Source organism: Podarcis melisellensis, assembly GCF_964234715.1.
Source record: "Podarcis melisellensis genome assembly, chromosome: 18".
NCBI lineage: Eukaryota > Metazoa > Chordata > Lepidosauria > Squamata > Lacertidae > Podarcis > Podarcis melisellensis.
This window is the reverse complement of record NC_138536.1, coordinates 568,774-586,598: the sequence shown is the minus strand read 5'-3', so window position 1 is coordinate 586,598 and position 17,825 is coordinate 568,774. Positions and strand designations below refer to the sequence as shown.

At 49.9% G+C, this 17,825-nt stretch overlaps 1 protein-coding gene across 2 annotated transcripts; it reads left to right on the top strand.

Moving 5' to 3' along the window:
- The first annotated feature begins 555 nt into the window (after nt 1-555).
- ARRDC2 (arrestin domain containing 2) lies at nt 556-14,736 on the top strand. Of its 2 annotated transcripts, XM_081895738.1 has the most exons (9): nt 556-881; nt 1,366-1,504; nt 8,516-8,582; nt 9,363-9,510; nt 10,355-10,457; nt 11,225-11,481; nt 12,229-12,391; nt 13,021-13,178; nt 13,726-14,736. In XM_081895738.1, the coding sequence occupies exons 1-9, from the start codon at nt 753-755 to the stop codon at nt 13,780-13,782; spliced, it is 1,221 nt and encodes a 406-aa protein (XP_081751864.1). In that variant the 5' UTR covers nt 556-752; the 3' UTR covers nt 13,783-14,736. The 2 variants fall into 2 exon arrangements, with proteins under 2 accessions (XP_081751864.1, XP_081751863.1); XM_081895737.1 differs by lacking the exons at nt 556-881; nt 1,366-1,504 and adding an exon at nt 6,845-7,160.
- The last annotated feature ends 3,089 nt before the right edge of the window (nt 14,737-17,825 follow it).

The window sequence follows — 17,825 nt, the reverse complement described above, 5'->3', positions numbered from 1 at the left end:
TGATGTCAGGGCGAGGCGCCCAGAGAAGAGTGCGTAAAGTTGAAGGGGACCCCGCGTGCTCATCCATCCCAACCCCTTGCAATGCAGGAATTTTTTTTGCGCAATGCGGGACTCGAACCCACAACCCCGAGGTTCAGAGTCTCGTGCTCTACCGACTGAGGATGCCCACCCCACCCACAAGAGCGTTTTGCAGGAGGGATGTAAGAGGAAATTCAGCCCCGGATTCGAGTGGCAGAAGCGACTTTTATTCAGTTTTTAAAAGCCCCTTCGTTTTCTTGTTATATTTGCCGTCAATTGAGTTCCTTTCAATGCTTTGGCTCTGAGCGCCCGCCCCCTTTTGTAGATCCACAAAAAACCCACGGCTGTGCCAAAGGGAAACCCCACCCCAAAGGGACCAGGATTCGAACTCAGGGCCCCCTCCTGCCTTGCGCTTTGCGGCAGCTGGCACCCCGGAGCCGCCTCTCTGGCTCCTGTAGTTTTAAGACGCTCCCTTGAAGGAGGAGGAGGGCTTTGGAAAGGGAAGGGGGGCAGAGGGAGGGGTCTTGGCAAAGGGTTTTCCCTCTCCTTGCCTGTCGCTGTCAGTTCAGCCCGGGCGCTGTCCGAGGGCGGCGCAGGAGTTGGAGCCCAGTTTGCCCCAAAGCAGCAGCTGCTGCTGCCCCAAAATTTGCCCCTTTCTGAGGGTTTCTGCCAGCTTCCAGCAAGGCACCGTGCCCACGGAGCTCTCCAGCAAGAGGGGCCCCCCCTTTTTTGCCATGCACCCCTTCACCCGGGTGAGGGGCTTCGCCGTGCAGCTGGATGGCCACCCCGGAGGTGGCACCGTCTACCGGGGCGGAGAGGTCCTCTCCGGACAAGTAGTGCTGGACGTCACCAAGAGGGTCAAGGTGAGAGAATGCTGAAAATTATTTTTATTTTAAAAACCCTGAAGTTATGCTATTGGGGTGTACAGGATTTGATGGGTTTATAGAGCAAAAAAAAAGAAGACTGGCAAAATAAATTATGGAACGATGCAGGAGAAATGAGATAACTTGAACCCCGAGGAAGACTTTGTGTTGTGTTGTTGTGTTGTTTTAAAAGGGCAAATGTTTAATGCGTGTTTCTTAAGCTCTGCGCATAAATTTCCACATCAGTGTAACTTTCAAAAGTCGCTTGTAAGAAGGTGAAGGAGGTTTTGAAACTGGACAAGGTTTTATAGACCTGCAGGAACAGGCATAAAACAGTGGGAAGTGGTGCAAAACAACATAGTTTAAAAATTGCTTGATGATGTGCGTTTTTTGGTTCTGTGATGATTTTGTCTTGTTTTTTCTTTTCGTTTCTGTTATTTTTGGAAAATTAATAAAATGTCAACCACAACAAAACAACGAAAAGGTGACAGCGCTGGCCGTCTGCGCCCGTGGTCTGGCCACTGCCCACTGGCTGGAGGGCAAGAGCGTTGGCATGAACACCATCTACAGCGACTACACCGCCTTCCAGACTTACCTGAGAAGGAAGACGCACCTGATCCCAGGTAAGAGGGCAGGAGAGCAGGCTTGGCCCCGCCGTCGTGGGTGCCACGCAGGGTGCAGGGCCCTGGCGCAGAAATCTGTGGGTGCCATGCAGGGTGCATGGCCCTGGCGCAGAAATCTGTGGGTGCCACGCAGGGTGCATGGCCCTGGCAAAGAAATTTGTGGCTGCCACGCAGGGTGCAGGGCCCTGGCGCAGAAATTTGTGGGTGCCACACGGGGCGCAAGGCCCTGGCACAGAAATTTGCAGGTGTCCGGCCTCTTCGTGGGGAATTTGGTGAGGGCTCGGGCACCTATATAATTTGAGAGGGGTTCCCGCACTCGCAATCCGGCAGATCTCCATCTCCTTGCTCTTTTGGGGGGTATATTATTATTATTATTATTATTATTATTATTATTATTATTAATTTTCAATTACAATCCAATCATCGCCTTGTTATAACCATTCACAGCGGTTCACAACCAAATAAAACAATCTGGACCCAAACTTTCCCGAAGAAAGAGGAGTCTAAAATGCACATTCAAAGCAACAAAGTTAACAGGAAACTAAAACATTCCCAATAAAACATTGCAGAGGAAGTTGGCTGCATGATGCATATTAGATGCGGCGAAGGGAACAAACATCGTAAAGATTTCAAAAGAAAACATTGGAAGTGAAATATGCAATATATATTGGCAGTTTTATTTCCAGTTCCCTTGCTCAGGATCTCGCGAGGGTGGAATTTGGCCTTTTCGCAGCTGCCAGGCCCATTTCCAGGCAGCGACATCTCTTCCCCCCCCAGAAACCCTTCTGGGGATCTCAGAGATGCTGTTTACTCAGCGACACTCGAACGCAGAGCCGGCTTGGTAAACGCCGAAGCTCCTTGCCGCTGCTTGGATCCGGCACGACTCGGCTGATAACTGCTTGGCAACGCTTCCTGGTGCGAAATCGCTCGGCATGTTTGCCCATTTAGGCAGGCCCATATGGCCCACCCTGACCGGCAGCAGCTGCCCAAGCTCAGGGAGAGACATAGAGTCATAGAATTGGGAGGGACATTGAAATCTCCTTTCCTGAGGCTTTCAGGAACCACGGGTTCAAGCAGTGCCAGATTTACGTACAAGCTAAACTAGCTCTAGCTTAGGGCCCCACTCTCTTGGGGGCCCCAAAAAACTGAAGGAAAAAAACCTGGATGTACATTTCCAAAATATCTATCTATCTATCTATCTATCTATCTATCTATCTATCTATCTATCTATCTATCTCATCTATCATCTATCATCTATCTGTCGATCTATCATCTATCTATCTATCATCTATCTATCTATCTATCATCTCTATCTATCTATATCTATCTATCTATCTATCTATCTATCTATCTATCATCTATCTATCTATCATCTATCTGTCTATTTATCTATATCTATCATCTATCTCTATCTATCTATCTATCTATCATCTATCTATCTATCATCTATCTATCATCTATCTATCTATCTATCTATCTATCTATCTATCTATCTATCATCTATCATCTATCTATTTATCTATCTAGGCCAGTGCTGGATTGACGTATCAGCTAAACAAGCTCTAGCTTAGGGCCCCCCTCTCTTGCAGGCCCCCCCAAAAATTTAAAGGGGAAAAACTGGATGTACATTTCCAAAATATAAGATGAAAGACAAATGGAATAACACCTACATCCAGCAACAGTTTTTTGGGTTGCGTAGGCTCCTCTGATGTGAGGCATGGGCCCCGCCTGCTAGCCTGCTCCCTCAAATATCACTGCTTTGCTCCTTTCTAGATATAGGGTGTGTGTATATATAGGTATATATATATGGTGGGGGACGCGGGTGGCGCTGTGGGTTAAACCACAGAGCCTAGGACTTGCCGATCAGAAGGTCAGCGGTTCGAATCCCCGTGACGGGGTGAGCTCCCGTTGCTCGGTCCCTGCTCCTGCCAACCTAGCAGTTCAAAAGCACGTCGAAGTGCAAGTAGATAAATAGGCACCACTCCGGCGGGAAGGTAAACGGTGTTTCCGTGCGCTGCTCTGGTTCGCCAGAAGCGGCTTAGTCCTGCTGGCCACACGACCCGGAAGCTGGACGCCGGCTCCCTCGGCCAACAAAGCGAGATGAGCGCCGCAACCCCAGAGTCAGCCACGACTGGACCTCATGGTCAGCGGTCCCTTTACCTTTATATATAGGGTGTCTAGATTCTGCTATTTATCATTCTTAGTAGTTTGCATCATATATTTACAGCTATTATTATGTCACGTTATAGCAAGTATCTAGAGACTAGATGAGGAGTCTTTGTTAATTGTGTTTCCAAAGGAACTTTTGTTCTTGCCAAATGTCCATGCATTTGCATTATAAAGTTTGTTAGGAATCAAAAATCATTTTAAGTTAGAGCCTCATCGTTATTTCACTATTAATATACTTCTTCTTAACTGTATTTCAGTTCAACAGTGACTTTGATAAAATACATATTTTGTGATGTGCAAATGGCTTGAGATGCCTATGAGGTCCTTAAATTACCATATAGCATTTATTCCACACAAAAAACAGCAACAATTTGTTGTGGACAAAGGACAGCTGGACATAGAAAGAGCCCCGTTACCGTTGCTTAGGGTCTTATTTATTTTTTTGCTTTCATTTTACGGATCAACGGTCTTGAGAGTAAAATCCACGTTCAATTGCTGTTTTAGGAGTTGTTTTTAAAAGACTGGAACGGATTAATCCGTTTTGCATGACATTCTATGGGAAAGCGTGCCTTGCTTTCGGAACGCTTTGGTTTTGGAACGGGATTTCCAGAACGGATCAAGCCTGAGAACCAAGGGGCCACTGTATTTGCTAAGCCCAATTTAGCAAAAACAACTTCTGATTGTTGTTTTTTGTAACTCTGTTGAGCGACGCTGTTCCTCTTTGAGCCACTAAGCGTCGCCCTTGTCCTTTGCAGGCAACACACCGGGATTCGAACTTAGTTCTCAGCTGAGGCCAGGAGGGGTCAGCAAAGTGGGTGGAAGACGGTGCCAGGGGACAGATGGCTCCAGCTCCCTTTGCTCTGGTGCCAAGGGCCCCTTCTGCTCCAAACAAAACGTTTTCTGTGTTGCTGTTGTTGTTTTCTACCCGTCTTGGTCCTGTTTTCCCCATGAAATACTTTTTCCCCTGGCAGTGCATGGAGCCTCCACAGATCACCGCAGTCTACCTGATTTATTTATTCTGCCCTGGATGCTTTAGCTGAGTTCCCAGCCGAAAGAGAGCCTCAAGACTGCCCAGCAAAGCTTCGGTGGCAATTCGAACCCAGGTCTCACTCCCAGGTCCTAACGGGCCAGCACTCTAACCACTGTGCAACGCTGCCTGTGGGGGTCGGAGGTGCATAAACACCGCAGGGCGTGAGAGACCTTGCTTGGGATCTTCTCAGGCTGGGAGCAGGACACTGCGGTGATCCAAAAAGGGGGTTTCGGGGACCCCTACCCCCCTTGCCATCTGCTTGCAGCCCCCCAGAGATTTTACATTTTCGCCCTGGGCCGGTAGGGCTTTGCAAGAAGCTGGCTCCTTTCTTGTGGGTTTTCCTGCCGGTGCGATTCAGCCCCATGAGGCCAGGAGTTCCCCTGTCTCCCACGGAGTTTGGCGTGGGCCCAGAGGCACGCCCCGTATGCCCCAGATTAGGTGCCCTGCCCGCCGGCGGAGAAACACGGCCACGCCTTTCGTCTCCTTCCAAAGCCCGTTGGCCCAGGACCAAATGATTGGGGGGTGGAATCTAGGGCAGGCCCAGGTCAGGAGGTTGGGGGCCAGAAAGCGGGTTGGGGGCGAATTCAAATGTGCAGGCCACTTGGCCCATGTTGGTGGCACAGCTCAATCCTACAAAGGCGTCTGGGAATATCCCCTTGCCTGCTGCTGCCAGTCAGTGTAGGCACCTCTGAGGGCCCCCTTGTCCAACGCAGTACCAGGCAATCTTAGTTTTCCAGGAAAGGGTTGGAACACCTGCTTTGAATGCAGAAGGGCTCAGTCTCGAGGCAGAGCTGGGAGAGACGCTTGAATCTGCAACCCCAGGAAGCCGCTGCTGGCGGTCAGTGCAGGCAATATCAAATCAGATGGGCCAGTTGTCCTATGTTCCAAGTGAGGAATCCAGCTGGGAATTATGCAAGAAGAGGAAATTCTTGAGACAGCCCTCTGGGGAAAAAATCAGATTTAATTGTCAGTTACGTCACACCTGCAATGGGATGGTAGAATTGCAGAGTTGGGACCCCGGGGGGGTCATCCAGACAACCCCCGTGATGCGGGAACAAGCAGCGGTGAGTTGCGAAAGTTAACAACGCTCTGCCTTTCGCTTGCATTTCTTCACAATGGAAACTACCCCGTCGCAAAGGCTTCTTTATGGATTCAATCCTTGTGCCGTTTCTGGTGGCCGTAAACCACGAGGACTAGATTCTTAGTGTCTTTTGAAGAAGCAGAGCTTGGTGTACAAAATGTCCCCCTTGGCGTCTCCGGAGAGGGGGACACCAAATCTGAAACCCTGAAGAACTGCTACCAGCCAGTGTAGGCAAAACTGGCCCGGCTGAGCAACTTAATGTCAGGGCTGTGGGTTCGAGTCTCACATGGGGCCAAATATTCCTGCATTTCAGGGGGTTGGACTCGATAACCCCAAGGGGTCCCTGTCCAACTCTGGAATTCTATCGTTTCAGTTTATTAAGCCCAAAATAAGGGCCCAACAGTAAATTATTCTCTCGAAGGTTTGAACTGGCCCATACTTTGCACGGAAAGAGTTCTTACTGCATATATTTTCATACTGCCTGCTGTTACGTTGTTTAATCCCGATTTAATCTTGACAAAGGGCGGTTTATAAATGGAAGGAATGAAAGAATAAATACATTGACAGGCGTGCGTCGGAGGGTGAATTATAGCTTCGCCACCGGCTTTTCCGTTGGGCAATTCGCGTTTGCTTTTGGTCACTTTACGCGGCGATACAAAAACCCGCAAATTCAATGGAAACGTTTCTAGGTTGCGATACAAATAGGACCAACAAATTGAAAAATAAATAAACGAAGAAAGGAGAGATGGATATCTGTCTGTTGGCTCAGCCGTTTCAGTTTTCTTGTTTGCCTTCCCTTCCCTGCCCAACTGGAGGAAAGTTTATCTCTCCAAAAGTGACCAGCCCGGGCGCGCATGCTCGCTGCCTTGTTTTTGCCAAAGCCTGCAGCTGCCGGCCAGACCTGGGGGCATTGGGGGTGGGAAGAGGGGGGTGGATGGGGGGTTCTAGGGGAGGGCTTTTTGCCGCGCACCGCCCCGCCTGCGCCCATAGGGCGCTGGGATCCAGGGGGCGCGGTTTGGAGAGCCTTGAAAAAGCTTTACGCGCGGCGCAGTGCGCACACAACAGCCGAAGAGGCTTACTGACACGCGAGTTTGCCAGGATGCTTTTCGACCGTGTGAAACGCCTTTCGGTGGAGCTGGATTGCCCCGAGGTGGCCTCGCCGCCGGTCTTCAGCTCCGGGGAGAGCGTGGCCGGCCGCGTGGTGCTGGAGCTGTCCGGCACGGCGCGCCTGGGTGCGCTCCATCTTCATGCGCAAGGCGCGGCCAAAGTCCACTGGACGGAGTCTCGCAGCGCCGGATCCAGCACCGCTTACACGCAGAGCTACAGCGACCAAGTGGAATTCCTCAGCCACCGGCAGACCCTCCTGGCCCCGCCAGGTAAGGCGGCCTCTGAGCTTGGGCAGAGCGCGCAAGCTCGCTCTCCGCCCTGCGCTCCGCGGGAGCCCGGCGCGCCTGCTTGGAGCGATCCGTCTCTCTCTTGCAAAGCCTCTGCGCCTCGGCGGACTTTTTAATGCAACGTTAAAAACTCCTTTTTTCCAAAGGGAAGCTGCTTGTCCAGCCAGCTCTGTAGGGCCGACACGGGCTGGCAGCGCTCTCTTCTCCCCTGCCATTCTGCCCTCCTCGGGAGCGCCGCTCAAGCGCCCAGTCTGTCTCTCTGTCTCTCTCCACGTTGCTTGCGAAGCCTCTCTACCTCAGCAGTGCCGACACGGACGGGAGGCGGCTCTGCTACTTCCTAAAGAGGAGCTTTCGACAGGGAAGCTGCTTTTGGACCCGGCTCTGTAGTGCCAGCACTGACTGGCAGCAGCCCTCCGACAGGGCTGCCGCTGCCTAGAGAACCCCAGAGGCTCACAAGTCCAGGCACCTCAACAGATCTCCTGCTTCCTGAGAGCAGGAGACACTCTGGGTGGTGGGCTCGAGCTTATATGAAGCCCACCTTTATTGCCCACACAGGCTGGCAGTCGCAGCTCTCTGAGATTTCCAGGCAAGGAGTTCCCCCCCCCCACAGACCTGGAAATTGAATCTGTGTCGTTCTGCATGCAGGGCAGTTGCCCTATGTCGCCATAGGAGGGTGGGTGGGCTGGATGACCTTTGAGGGTCCCCTCCCAACAATTCTAGAATTCTTTTGCATTCTCTGGCCCAGCTTTCCCTTAAGAGAGGCCAGCTGCCATTGGAAAACAGGATTTGCAGGTTTCTGGAATAGGGGTGGGATGTTTGTTTGCAACTTTCCAGGGGGTAAATTAGCGGCTGCCGGCTTTTGGGACCCCCCCCCCTGGCCTTGCTGACCTTGGCTCAACTTCCATGAGGAGCAGATTTTGCCCAGCCAATTCTATTCCTGGGAGCCGGGCGCTTACATAACGCCAGGCTCTTTCAAGACCCCCTGGGATATCTTGGGGCATATTTGCAATTCTGGAGGGGGGCACCTTCTGTTAAAAACTCCCTTTTGCAGGGCACCTGGGCTGTAGGAATCGAATATATTTTGGGGGGGGAGAAAAATATTGTTGTGTAATACCTTCCTTTTGTGTCTTTTCGCTCTGTGTGTCTGAACTTTCCCCGGTTGTTTATGGGGAGCCAAAAAGAGTCACATGCTTTTTGGCAGAGTGTGGATGTTGTGTTGAATTTCCCTCGTTTGACCGCTGCAGGAAAACAGAAAGCTCCGCTCCAGAAAAACATCTTCTTTTTTAAAAAGGTCTGTTATTCGTTTCAACTTCCTTTATTTCTTGTTTTCCCAACAGACAATGGAGACATCACCGTACTTCAGGCTGGCCGACACGAATTCCCTTTTACTTTCCAGCTGCCAGAGTAAGTCAAACACGTCTTCAGAATACTATTATTCTTCTTATTTGATTTGTGGGCGATTGCACCTGGTGGCAAAAACCTATTTGCCATTGCATGTCAGCGCCGCGGACACCATTGCATGTCCCCGTTGCGTTTATTACGATTATGGTTTCGTTATCAGCCTTTGCCCAAGCTTGTGCCCCCTATTACAGATTATGGAATGATCCTTTATTATTTGAGATGAGACGTTTCATTTTAAAGTTAACGTTTTATTGAGACGATGTTTTGAGAGTCAGTTTTACTGGGTGCTATTCTAATCGATTGCGGAATATTCCTTTATTTGATAGGAACCGTTCCATCTTAAAGTTAGCCTTTTATTAAACATCTGCCAATGTTTGGAGAGTCAATTTTACTGGGTCCTATTCTAATCAATTGCAGAATATTCCTTTATTCGGTGGGAACCGTTCCATCTTAAAGCGACGTCTTATTACAACGTCTGTTCTTGTACGTTTGCTTGCCTTAAACTGCACATAAAAAGCGTACAAATTAAAAGTGAAATGGAACGAAATGCAAGATATTTTGGGTTGGGTTCCAGACTCGCAGGAGGGAAATGTTTAGGGAAGCTTTTAATAGTGGGTGAATTATTGTATTTTCATATTTTGTTGGAAGCCGCCCAGAGTGGCTGGGGAAACCCAGCCAGATGGGCGGAGTATAGATAATAAATTATTATTATTATTATTATTATTATTATTATTATTATTATTAGGCCTTGTTTTTCATACTTCCTTTCCCTTCCCGTGACAGATCCTTGGCCACTTCCTTTGAGGGGAAACATGGGAGCGTTCGCTATTGGGTGAAGGCCAAGCTCCACCGTCCCTGGTCCTCCGTCAAGAAAGCCAAAAAGGATTTCACCATTATTGAGCCCATCGATATCAACACGCCGGCGTTACTGGTGAGTCGGGGAGGCAAAGCGGTTTGGGGAGGGATTTGGGTCGGATTAGGAACCAAGGGAAGCACCCGGCCTTAAACGGAACCCCTTTAGCTCATTGCTACCTCTGCAACATTCGGGTCAGGCTGGATGACTCCAGGGGTCCCTTGCGAGTCTCCAATTCTGCGACCGATTCCCCGATTTCGGGATAGCTCAGCCGGTAGGGCGTGAGGACCCTCGGGGTTGCGGGTTTGAGCCCCGCGCCGGGCAAATTATGGGGTCAGGCTAGATGAACCTTGGGGTTCCTTCAAGTTTTGAGATTCATTATACACACACACACACATCTATATATATACACACACACTTTATTGCATTTTCGGAATTCACAAAAAAGGAATAAAGAAAACAATGGACCACATATTCAAAGGTGAAAAATGAAAATTACAAAATGCAGGATAGAAATGTTTTAAGGTCTAAAATAATCAAAATAACATTGAAAAAAAGGGGGGAAATGCCAGTTTTGCAATTCTATGGCTGCCTGGCAACGTTGGGTCTCCCTTTTTTCCTGCTCAGAAGGGCTATTCCCAGCCCTTTTTTGAACCCAGGACGTTTTGCCTTTAATAATAATAATAATAATAATAATATCTTCTGGAATAACACTTGTAGTGTAACGATGACTATGGACATAATGGAGATATTAAAATTTGGATGCAGAAGGAAAGGATTAGCAGTAAGAGGAGGAGGGAAAATTCAGGAGATTCTTGGGAATCTCGCTTTTATATACAGTATTATGTTGTGATGCGAATTTTAATCTGGAAAATGGATTTAATAATAATAATAATTTGTCTTCTCTGCTTGTGCCCTTCAGGCTCCACAAGCCGGTGCCAAGGAGAAGCTGGCCCGCGCCTGGTATTGCAACCGAGGGCTTGTCTCCGTCTCAGCCAAGATCGACCGGAAAGGCTACACCCCAGGTGAGTCGTGGGGGCAGCGGAAATCGGGGTGCGTGGGGTTCATGGCATAGCTCAGCCCATCGGCCTGCGGGGAAGCAGCCAGTGGCCCTGCGGAAACGCAGTGGCTTCGAACCATCGGGGCCCTCCAGTGGTCATCCAGCCTGACCCCTGAAAATGCAGGCTGCTCGGCCCCCATTTTAAAAAAAACCCCTGAGGATGGAGAGTTGGCTGCCAGCCCTTCGCTCCCCACAAGAGATTTCCTCTCTTCCCAAAAGTCCAGCTAATTGCGATTTAATAATAGTAGTAGTAGTAGTAATAATAATAATAATAATTTATACCCTGCCCATCTGGTTGGGTTTCCCTAGCCATTCAGGGCGGCTTTCAACAGAGCATTAAAAACAGAATAAAAATTCAAACATTGAAAATTTCCCTGATTTTTTTCCGGATGTCTTAATATTATTATTATTATTATTATTATTATTATTATTATTACTTACTGCCCTTTATCAGAAGATCCCAGGGCTCCGTATGCAACCTTAAAAACACTTTGCGGAACGGTGATAAAAATGTCAAATCGCAGAGTGGCAAAGGGACCCTGGGGGTCATCTATGATGCAGCGGATCTCGAACCCGCAATCTTTGCGTTAGCGGCACTCACAATGTAATATAAAGCCGGCTGGCTGGCAGGAAAACTATCAAGGGAGCCCGGCTAAGTTTTCCTGGCTTTAGGAACAGGGTGTGTGTTTTCCTGCTCCCACCAACGCAGCATTGCGCCCATTTTCTTGACAGGCGAGGTGATCCCCATCTTTGCCGAGATCGACAACTGCACGACCCGCACGGTGGTGCCCAAGGCGGCCATCATCCAGACCCAGACCTTTGTGGCGCGCGGCACCAAGAAGCAGAAGAAGTCGGTGGTGGCCTCCATGGTGGGCGACGCCATCGCGGCCGGCAAGAGGGAGGTGTGGCACGGCCGGGCCCTCAAGATCCCCCCCGTGGGACCCTCCATCCTGCAGTGCCGCATCATCCATGTGGAGTATGCGCTCAAGGTGAGCAGACGGGGCAGTAGGGCCTAGTGGGCAGAGAGGGAGAGGGAGGGGAAACCCCGGAAACCTCTGCCTGGGGGGGGGGCACTCTGCTGTTTCCAGGGTGTGTGAAGAGAGCCATTGGAGGCCGCTTGCTCCCTCCAGTGTCGCTGACACGGGCCAGCAGCAAAGCCTAGTGGTCGGAGCGGAGAGCCATTGGAGGCCACATGCTCCACCCAGTGTCGCCGACACAGGCCGGCAGCAAAGCTCACTGGTTCGGGGCTTTTTGAGAGTTCGGACTTGGGATCTTCATAGAGTTGGATGGGATCCTGAGGGTATAAGGCGGTATTTAAATTCTAATTCTAATAATAATAATAATAATAGAGTGGAACCTTGGGTTGCGAATGTGATCCATGCAGGTTGCAATTGGTCTCCTGCGCATGCGCAAAGTGTGATTTAGTGCTTCTGCACATGCACGAGCGCCGAAACCCAGACGTACCCCGTTCCAGTGCTATTATTATTGGGAGGTAATATAGTCTCATACACGGAAAAATACAGTATTTTCTGGATTTATATCCCGCCCTATATGGGGGTTCCGGGGTTGGACTAGATGACATTCGGGTGTCCCTTTCCAACTCTCTGATTTTATGATTTCAGCATCGATTCTCTGCAATTCTCAGATCGGGGAACTCACTTTCCGCCGCGTGAGACGAAGGAGGACATTATTTCATTTTTATATTTAAAATTTCCCTCTTTTCTCCCGCCCGGCAGGTCTGCATTGAGATCCCGGGGACGTCGAAGCTTTTCCTGGAGCTCCCATTGGTCATCGGCACGATCCCCCTGCACCCCTTTGGCAGCCGCACCTCCAGCGTCAGCAGCCAGTACAGCGTCAGTCTGGATTGGGTCCGGATGGGAATTCCCGAAGAGCCCGAGGGTAAGAACCCCGTAAAAAAACCTTGCAAGGCAATTTTATACATTGTGCATGTGTTGCAGAGGGTTTTCGCCAGCTAAGTCCTACTCAAGAGTAGACCCATCGGCACCAATCGATAAAATTTGGAGTCTTTTAGAAAAGACCAGAAACCTCTCTCTTTCTCTCTCTCTCTCTCTCTCTCTCTCTCTCTCTCTCTATGAATAACTTTTCTTACAAAATAGCTTTATATAAAGAACTTTTTTAAAAAATGATTTTATATAAAGAACTTTTTAAAAAACGATTTTTATAAAGGGAACTTTATATCTGTAAAACTTTTCTTATAAAATAGCTTTATATAAAGAACTTTTTTTTAAAAAAACACAATTTTATATAAAGATCTTTTTTTGAAAAAGACTACAACTCCCATTATCCATAGACCATGGACGATGGGAATTGTAGTCCGACAGCATGCTGGTTGCTTTAGGCTTATCCCACCTGGCAGGGTTCTTGTGAGGGGGAACAACAACCAGGTGCGCCAAGACGCCTTGGGGAGGTGAAAAAGTCGGGGTCCCAAAATGACCCCCTAAAAATAAAATAAAAGAAAACCTGCTCCAAGCAACCCTGTAACTCTTCCCCTTGTTCTCTCTCTGCAGCTCCTCCCGAATACTCGTCCGTCGTGTCCAGCGAGGGACCCCTGGAGACCCTCTCGCCCCCCGGCCAGGACAGCGGGGCCCCCCCTGGCGTCCTCGAAGGACCCTTTTTCGCCTACATCCAGGAATTCCGCTTCCGGCCGCCTCCGCTCTATTCCGAGGTGAGCTTACTGAGGACTAGAAACCCTGGCGTTCGAAAGGCGACCGGCTGTGCTTGGCCGTCTCGCTGGTGGGGAGAAGGAACAAGGCTGATTTGGGTGTGGGACCCCAGCGGTCATTCATCCCAACCCGCCTATCACGCAGGGACCTTGATTCGAACCCACGGCCCTGAGTTTTGGGGCTCTTTGCACAGGCTGGGTGACCCCTCAGGTCCCTTCAATGGGGACACCCCTTAAAGCGAATGCTGGGCTTTCCTTCTCCATAGCTGTCAAGTTTTTCCCTTTTCTTGCGAGGAATCCTATTCGGAATAAGGGAAATTCCCTTTAGCTGCCCTGAGCCCGGTCTTGGCTGGGGAGGGCGGGGTATAAATAAAAAATTATTATTATTATTACTATTGTTATTATTAAAAAAGGGAACAGTTGACAGCTATGCCCTCCTCCGTTCTCGAACCCCGTGCCTTGAAGCGGGTTGGGCTAGATGACCGCTGGGGTCCCGTCCGGGATTCGACGAATCTTCGCTAACACCTCTTTCTCCTCCTATCCCTCCAAGGTGGATCCCAATCCGCAACAGGACGCCGCCATCCGCCCCCGTTGCATGACCTGCTGAGATGCCTTGGAACGGATCCCTTGGAATGGATCTCTTTTGGTTTCCCGGGAACGGGATCACGTGAGGAAGGAGGAGACCCCGCCATCTGGGTGCGAATGAGGAGAGGGGCTCCGGCGGGGAGACGGCTCCTTGACCCCCAAGGCGGCAGAGGCGAGGTTTGGGGTGTCCCAGACCGACGGCACCGATCCTGCGGGGTTTACGGAGGAGGAAATGGGGACGTTTGAACCCCCCAAGGGGAAATGCCTGCCTTGTGACTCAGACACAATCCGGCAGTCCCGGTTTCGACGACACCTACGGGCGAGAAAACAGGGCGGGGAGATTCCCCAGGCAGTGGGAGAAATTGCGGGGCTGAGCGAAAGTTTTGGGGTGACCCCCCCCCCCGATTTCATCTCCTGCCCCACCAAGCTTTGCAGAGACGGGATTCGAACTCACCGCTCTGGGAAGATCCACCCTGTGGGTTTTGGAGGTGGGGAAAAGAGGGTCGGAACAGCTTGGCAGACGAGAGAAAGGAAGATTTGCGCTGTTGAAGGCAGAGAAAATGAGTTTTTTGGGGGGTCGTGTGGGGTTTTCGGGGCGCAGATCAGACCCCAAATTCTGGGCATTTCGAAGACGTTGTGGGGGGGATGGAAGAAAATTGTTTTCTTCTTCTTCTCCCTGAAATTGCATTCCACTTTCCAAAGCTTGCTGGTCTCCAGGGGAGGAACGTATTTTGATTTCCCCCCCCATGTTGGGACAGTGGCCTTACGTTGTAAATATGTGTAAATATGATTTTTAACTGATATGCTGTGGCTCAATGCAGAACTTACGCAAAATAACTGGTTTCCTGGTTCATACTTTTATAGAATACCTGTGGCCTTTTCAGAAACACCCACCGCCCCAAAAAAACCCCTGTGTTTGGAAATGAGGCTTTGTGGCTTTTTTGTACAAGTGTTGAAATTAAAATTGTGAAATTTACTCGTGTGTCCTGAATTTCTTCCCCAAAATTGCAATGAGCGGGGAGAGGGCTGGGGTCTTTAACCCGACTTGGGACTCCTGTGGTTTCCGGGGAACCTTTGTGTGCAGTTAAAATCTTCAAAAACCGCCCTAAATATCAATATTGGAAGGTGATAAGAAGCTGAGTCCAAACATCCATCTAATGCAATACTGCCTGCACGGGCTGGCAGCAGCGCTCTGGGATTTCAGGCCAGGATCGTAGGACTAATGTCAATAATGGAAATTGATAAGAAGCTGCTGTTTTCCCACTGAGTCCAAATATCCAGGACCCCCAGACCCCCTGCCCAGACTTGCACCCCAAGCAGACGTCCCTCTGCTTTTCCCCTTCACCCCCGGAAGCACACTCCATTGTCTCTCAAGGTGCCGACAACAATGGGCCCCGTCTCGGAACGGACTGGTGGAAATGGCCCTCTGGGGGCAGGCGGGCTCTTGAACCCAGCACCTATTGCATGCAGGCATCTACCAGATTTAAGTATAAGCTCAACAAACTAGCTTAGGGCCCCCAAAAAAATTTAAAGGGGAAAAAACCCTGGATGTATGTTTCCAAAATATAAGATAAGGGAAAGCTAAAGGGACCCCTGACCATTTTGTCCAGTCGTGGCCGACTCTGTGGTTGTGGCGCTCATCTCGCTTTACTGGCCGAGGGAGCCGGCGTACAGCTTCCGGTTCATGTGGCCAGCAGGACCAAGCCGCTTCTGGCGAACCAGAGCAGCGCACGGAAACGCCCTTTACCTTCCCGCTGCAGCGGTACATATTGATCTACTTCCACAGGGCGGGCGCCACTACCGAGAAGGCCCTCTGCCTGGTTCCCTGTAACCTCACTTCTTGCAGGGAGGGAACCGCCAGAAGGCCCTCAGGAGAGGGACCCCGGTGTCCAGGATGGAGACGCTCCTTCAGGGATACTGGGCCGTTTAGGGCTTTCAAGGTCAGCACCAACCCTTTGAATTGTGCCCGGAAACGTCCTGGGAGCCAATGTAGGTCTTTCAGGACCGGTGTTATATGGTCTCCACTCCCAGTCCCCAGTCTGGCTGCCGCATTCTGGATTAGTTGTAGTTTCCGGGTCACCTTCCAAGGGAGACCCACGGAGAGCGCATGGCAGTAGTCCAAGCGGGAGATAACCAGAACATGCACCACTCTGGCCAGACAGTCTGCAGGCAGGGAGGGTCTCATCCTGCGCACCAGAAGGAGCTGCCCTGGACAGAGAATTGACCTGTGCCTCCATGGACAGCTGTTGGTCCAGAATGACTCCCAGGCTGCGCACCTGGTCCTTCGGGGGCACACTTGCCCCATTCAGATCAAAGTCCCTGCGGATTCAAGTGCGCCTGGGACGGGGACGCCTGCCTGGGTGTCCAGCTTTCCAAGGATTGAAAGCACTCAATGTCCCCTTTTCCGCTGCCCCCTTCCTCTGCCCCCAGAACATCTTGTATCCTGACGGTCACTTGGTCAGATGTCCAGCAGACACCTGGCTGCGTGCCTGGCCTGGATATCTGGACATGCGTTGAGACAGGCTGGGCGTCCCACCCCCCAGGGACGGATTTACGTCTAAGCTAAACAAGCCAAAACTTAGGGCCCCACTCTCTTGGGAGCCCCAAAAATGTTTAAGGGTATGGGTAGCCCAGGGAAAAAAGCACTGGGTATAAATAACGACATTATTATTATTATTATTATTATTATTATTATTATTATTATGTTATTATTAGGTTACCAGACGCCCCCGTTTCCCGGGGACAGTTCCCAGATTTACAAACCAGTCCCCTGACAAAATCCATCTATTTAGTTGAAAAGTGGCCCCGGATTCACTGAAAAAAATCTGGTCACCTTATATTAACCATTTTTTAAACAAAGCACAAGGTGAGGAGCTCAAATCCTAATAATGAATCCAGCTAGAGCTTAGGGCCCCACTCTCTTGGGGCCCCCAGAAAATGTTTAGGGGTATGGGTACCCCAGGAAAAAAGCACTGGGTATAATAATAATAATAATTATTATTATTATTATTATTATTCACCTAAGGTTACCAGACAACCCCGTTTCCCGGGGAGAGTCCCTGGATTTGCAAATCCGTCCCCTAACAAAATCCATCTATTTAGTTGAAAAGTGTCCCCGGATTCATTGGAAAAAATCTGGTCACCTTATATTAACCATTTTTTAAACAAGGCACAAGGAGAGGAGGTTGAATCCTAATAATGAACAAGGGGCTTTGTTTTCGCTCCTGCGAACGCAGGAATGCAGCAAATTGCAACATAAATCGTACGGAAGAATCGACAAAGGCGTGCAAATTGAACGTGCGTCAGAAGAGCTGCTTCGCCGGTGGGATTTCTGGCTGAGCAACCCCAAAAAAACCCAGACTGTGCCGGACTTGGAACAAAAAAACCCCAACATCTGATCAGCTTTTTGCTTTGCCAAATTCCCTTGGCCAATCCCGAAACCTGGGAGTGTCTCTAAACTCCCTGCAGAAAGTAATTGTCCCCCGCTTGGCACATTTCCCCAGGGACACACACCCAGTTGCGATCGACACTTTGCCCTTTGCAAGGAAAAAACACACCCTGCAAATTCACCCCATATCGGCACACCCTGTCCCTCGCGTTTCCAAAACGCCGTCTCCGCCTGCCTGCAAGAACTCGGATTTTGCAATGGGGCAGCGTCTGGGGAACTCCCTGCCAATGGATGAAGCAAAGAGGCAGGTGCCAACATTTTTGTTTAAGCCAAGTCAACCCGGATGATTGTCATTTTAACTTTTCCAAAACCTTAAATTTGTTATTGTTGTTGTTTACTACAGTGCTACCTCGGGTTAAGTACTTAATTCGTTCCGGAGGTCCGTTCTTAACCTGAAACTGTTCTTAACCTGAAGCACCACTTTAGCTAATGGGGCCTCCTGCTGCTGCCGCGCCGCCGGAGCACGACTTCTGTTCGTATCCTGAAGCAAAGTTCTTAACCTGAAGCTCTATTTCTGGGTTAGTGGAGTCTGTAACCTGAAGCATATGTAACCTGAAGCATATGTAACCCAAGGTACCACTGTATTCTTATTCTTATTTTACCTTTTCCTGTTTGGC

Excerpts from the sequence above, each read along its gene's own strand:
- ARRDC2 (XM_081895737.1), top strand. The coding sequence starts at position 6,884 with ATGCTTTTCGACCGTGTGAAACGCCTTTCGGTGGAGCTGGATTGCCCC. Across the intron at positions 10,458-11,224 it reads CCGGAAAGGCTACACCCCAG|GCGAGGTGATCCCCATCTTT; the intron begins GTGAGTCGTGGG and ends TTTTCTTGACAG. Across the intron at positions 13,179-13,725 it reads CGCCTCCGCTCTATTCCGAG|GTGGATCCCAATCCGCAACA; the intron begins GTGAGCTTACTG and ends TATCCCTCCAAG.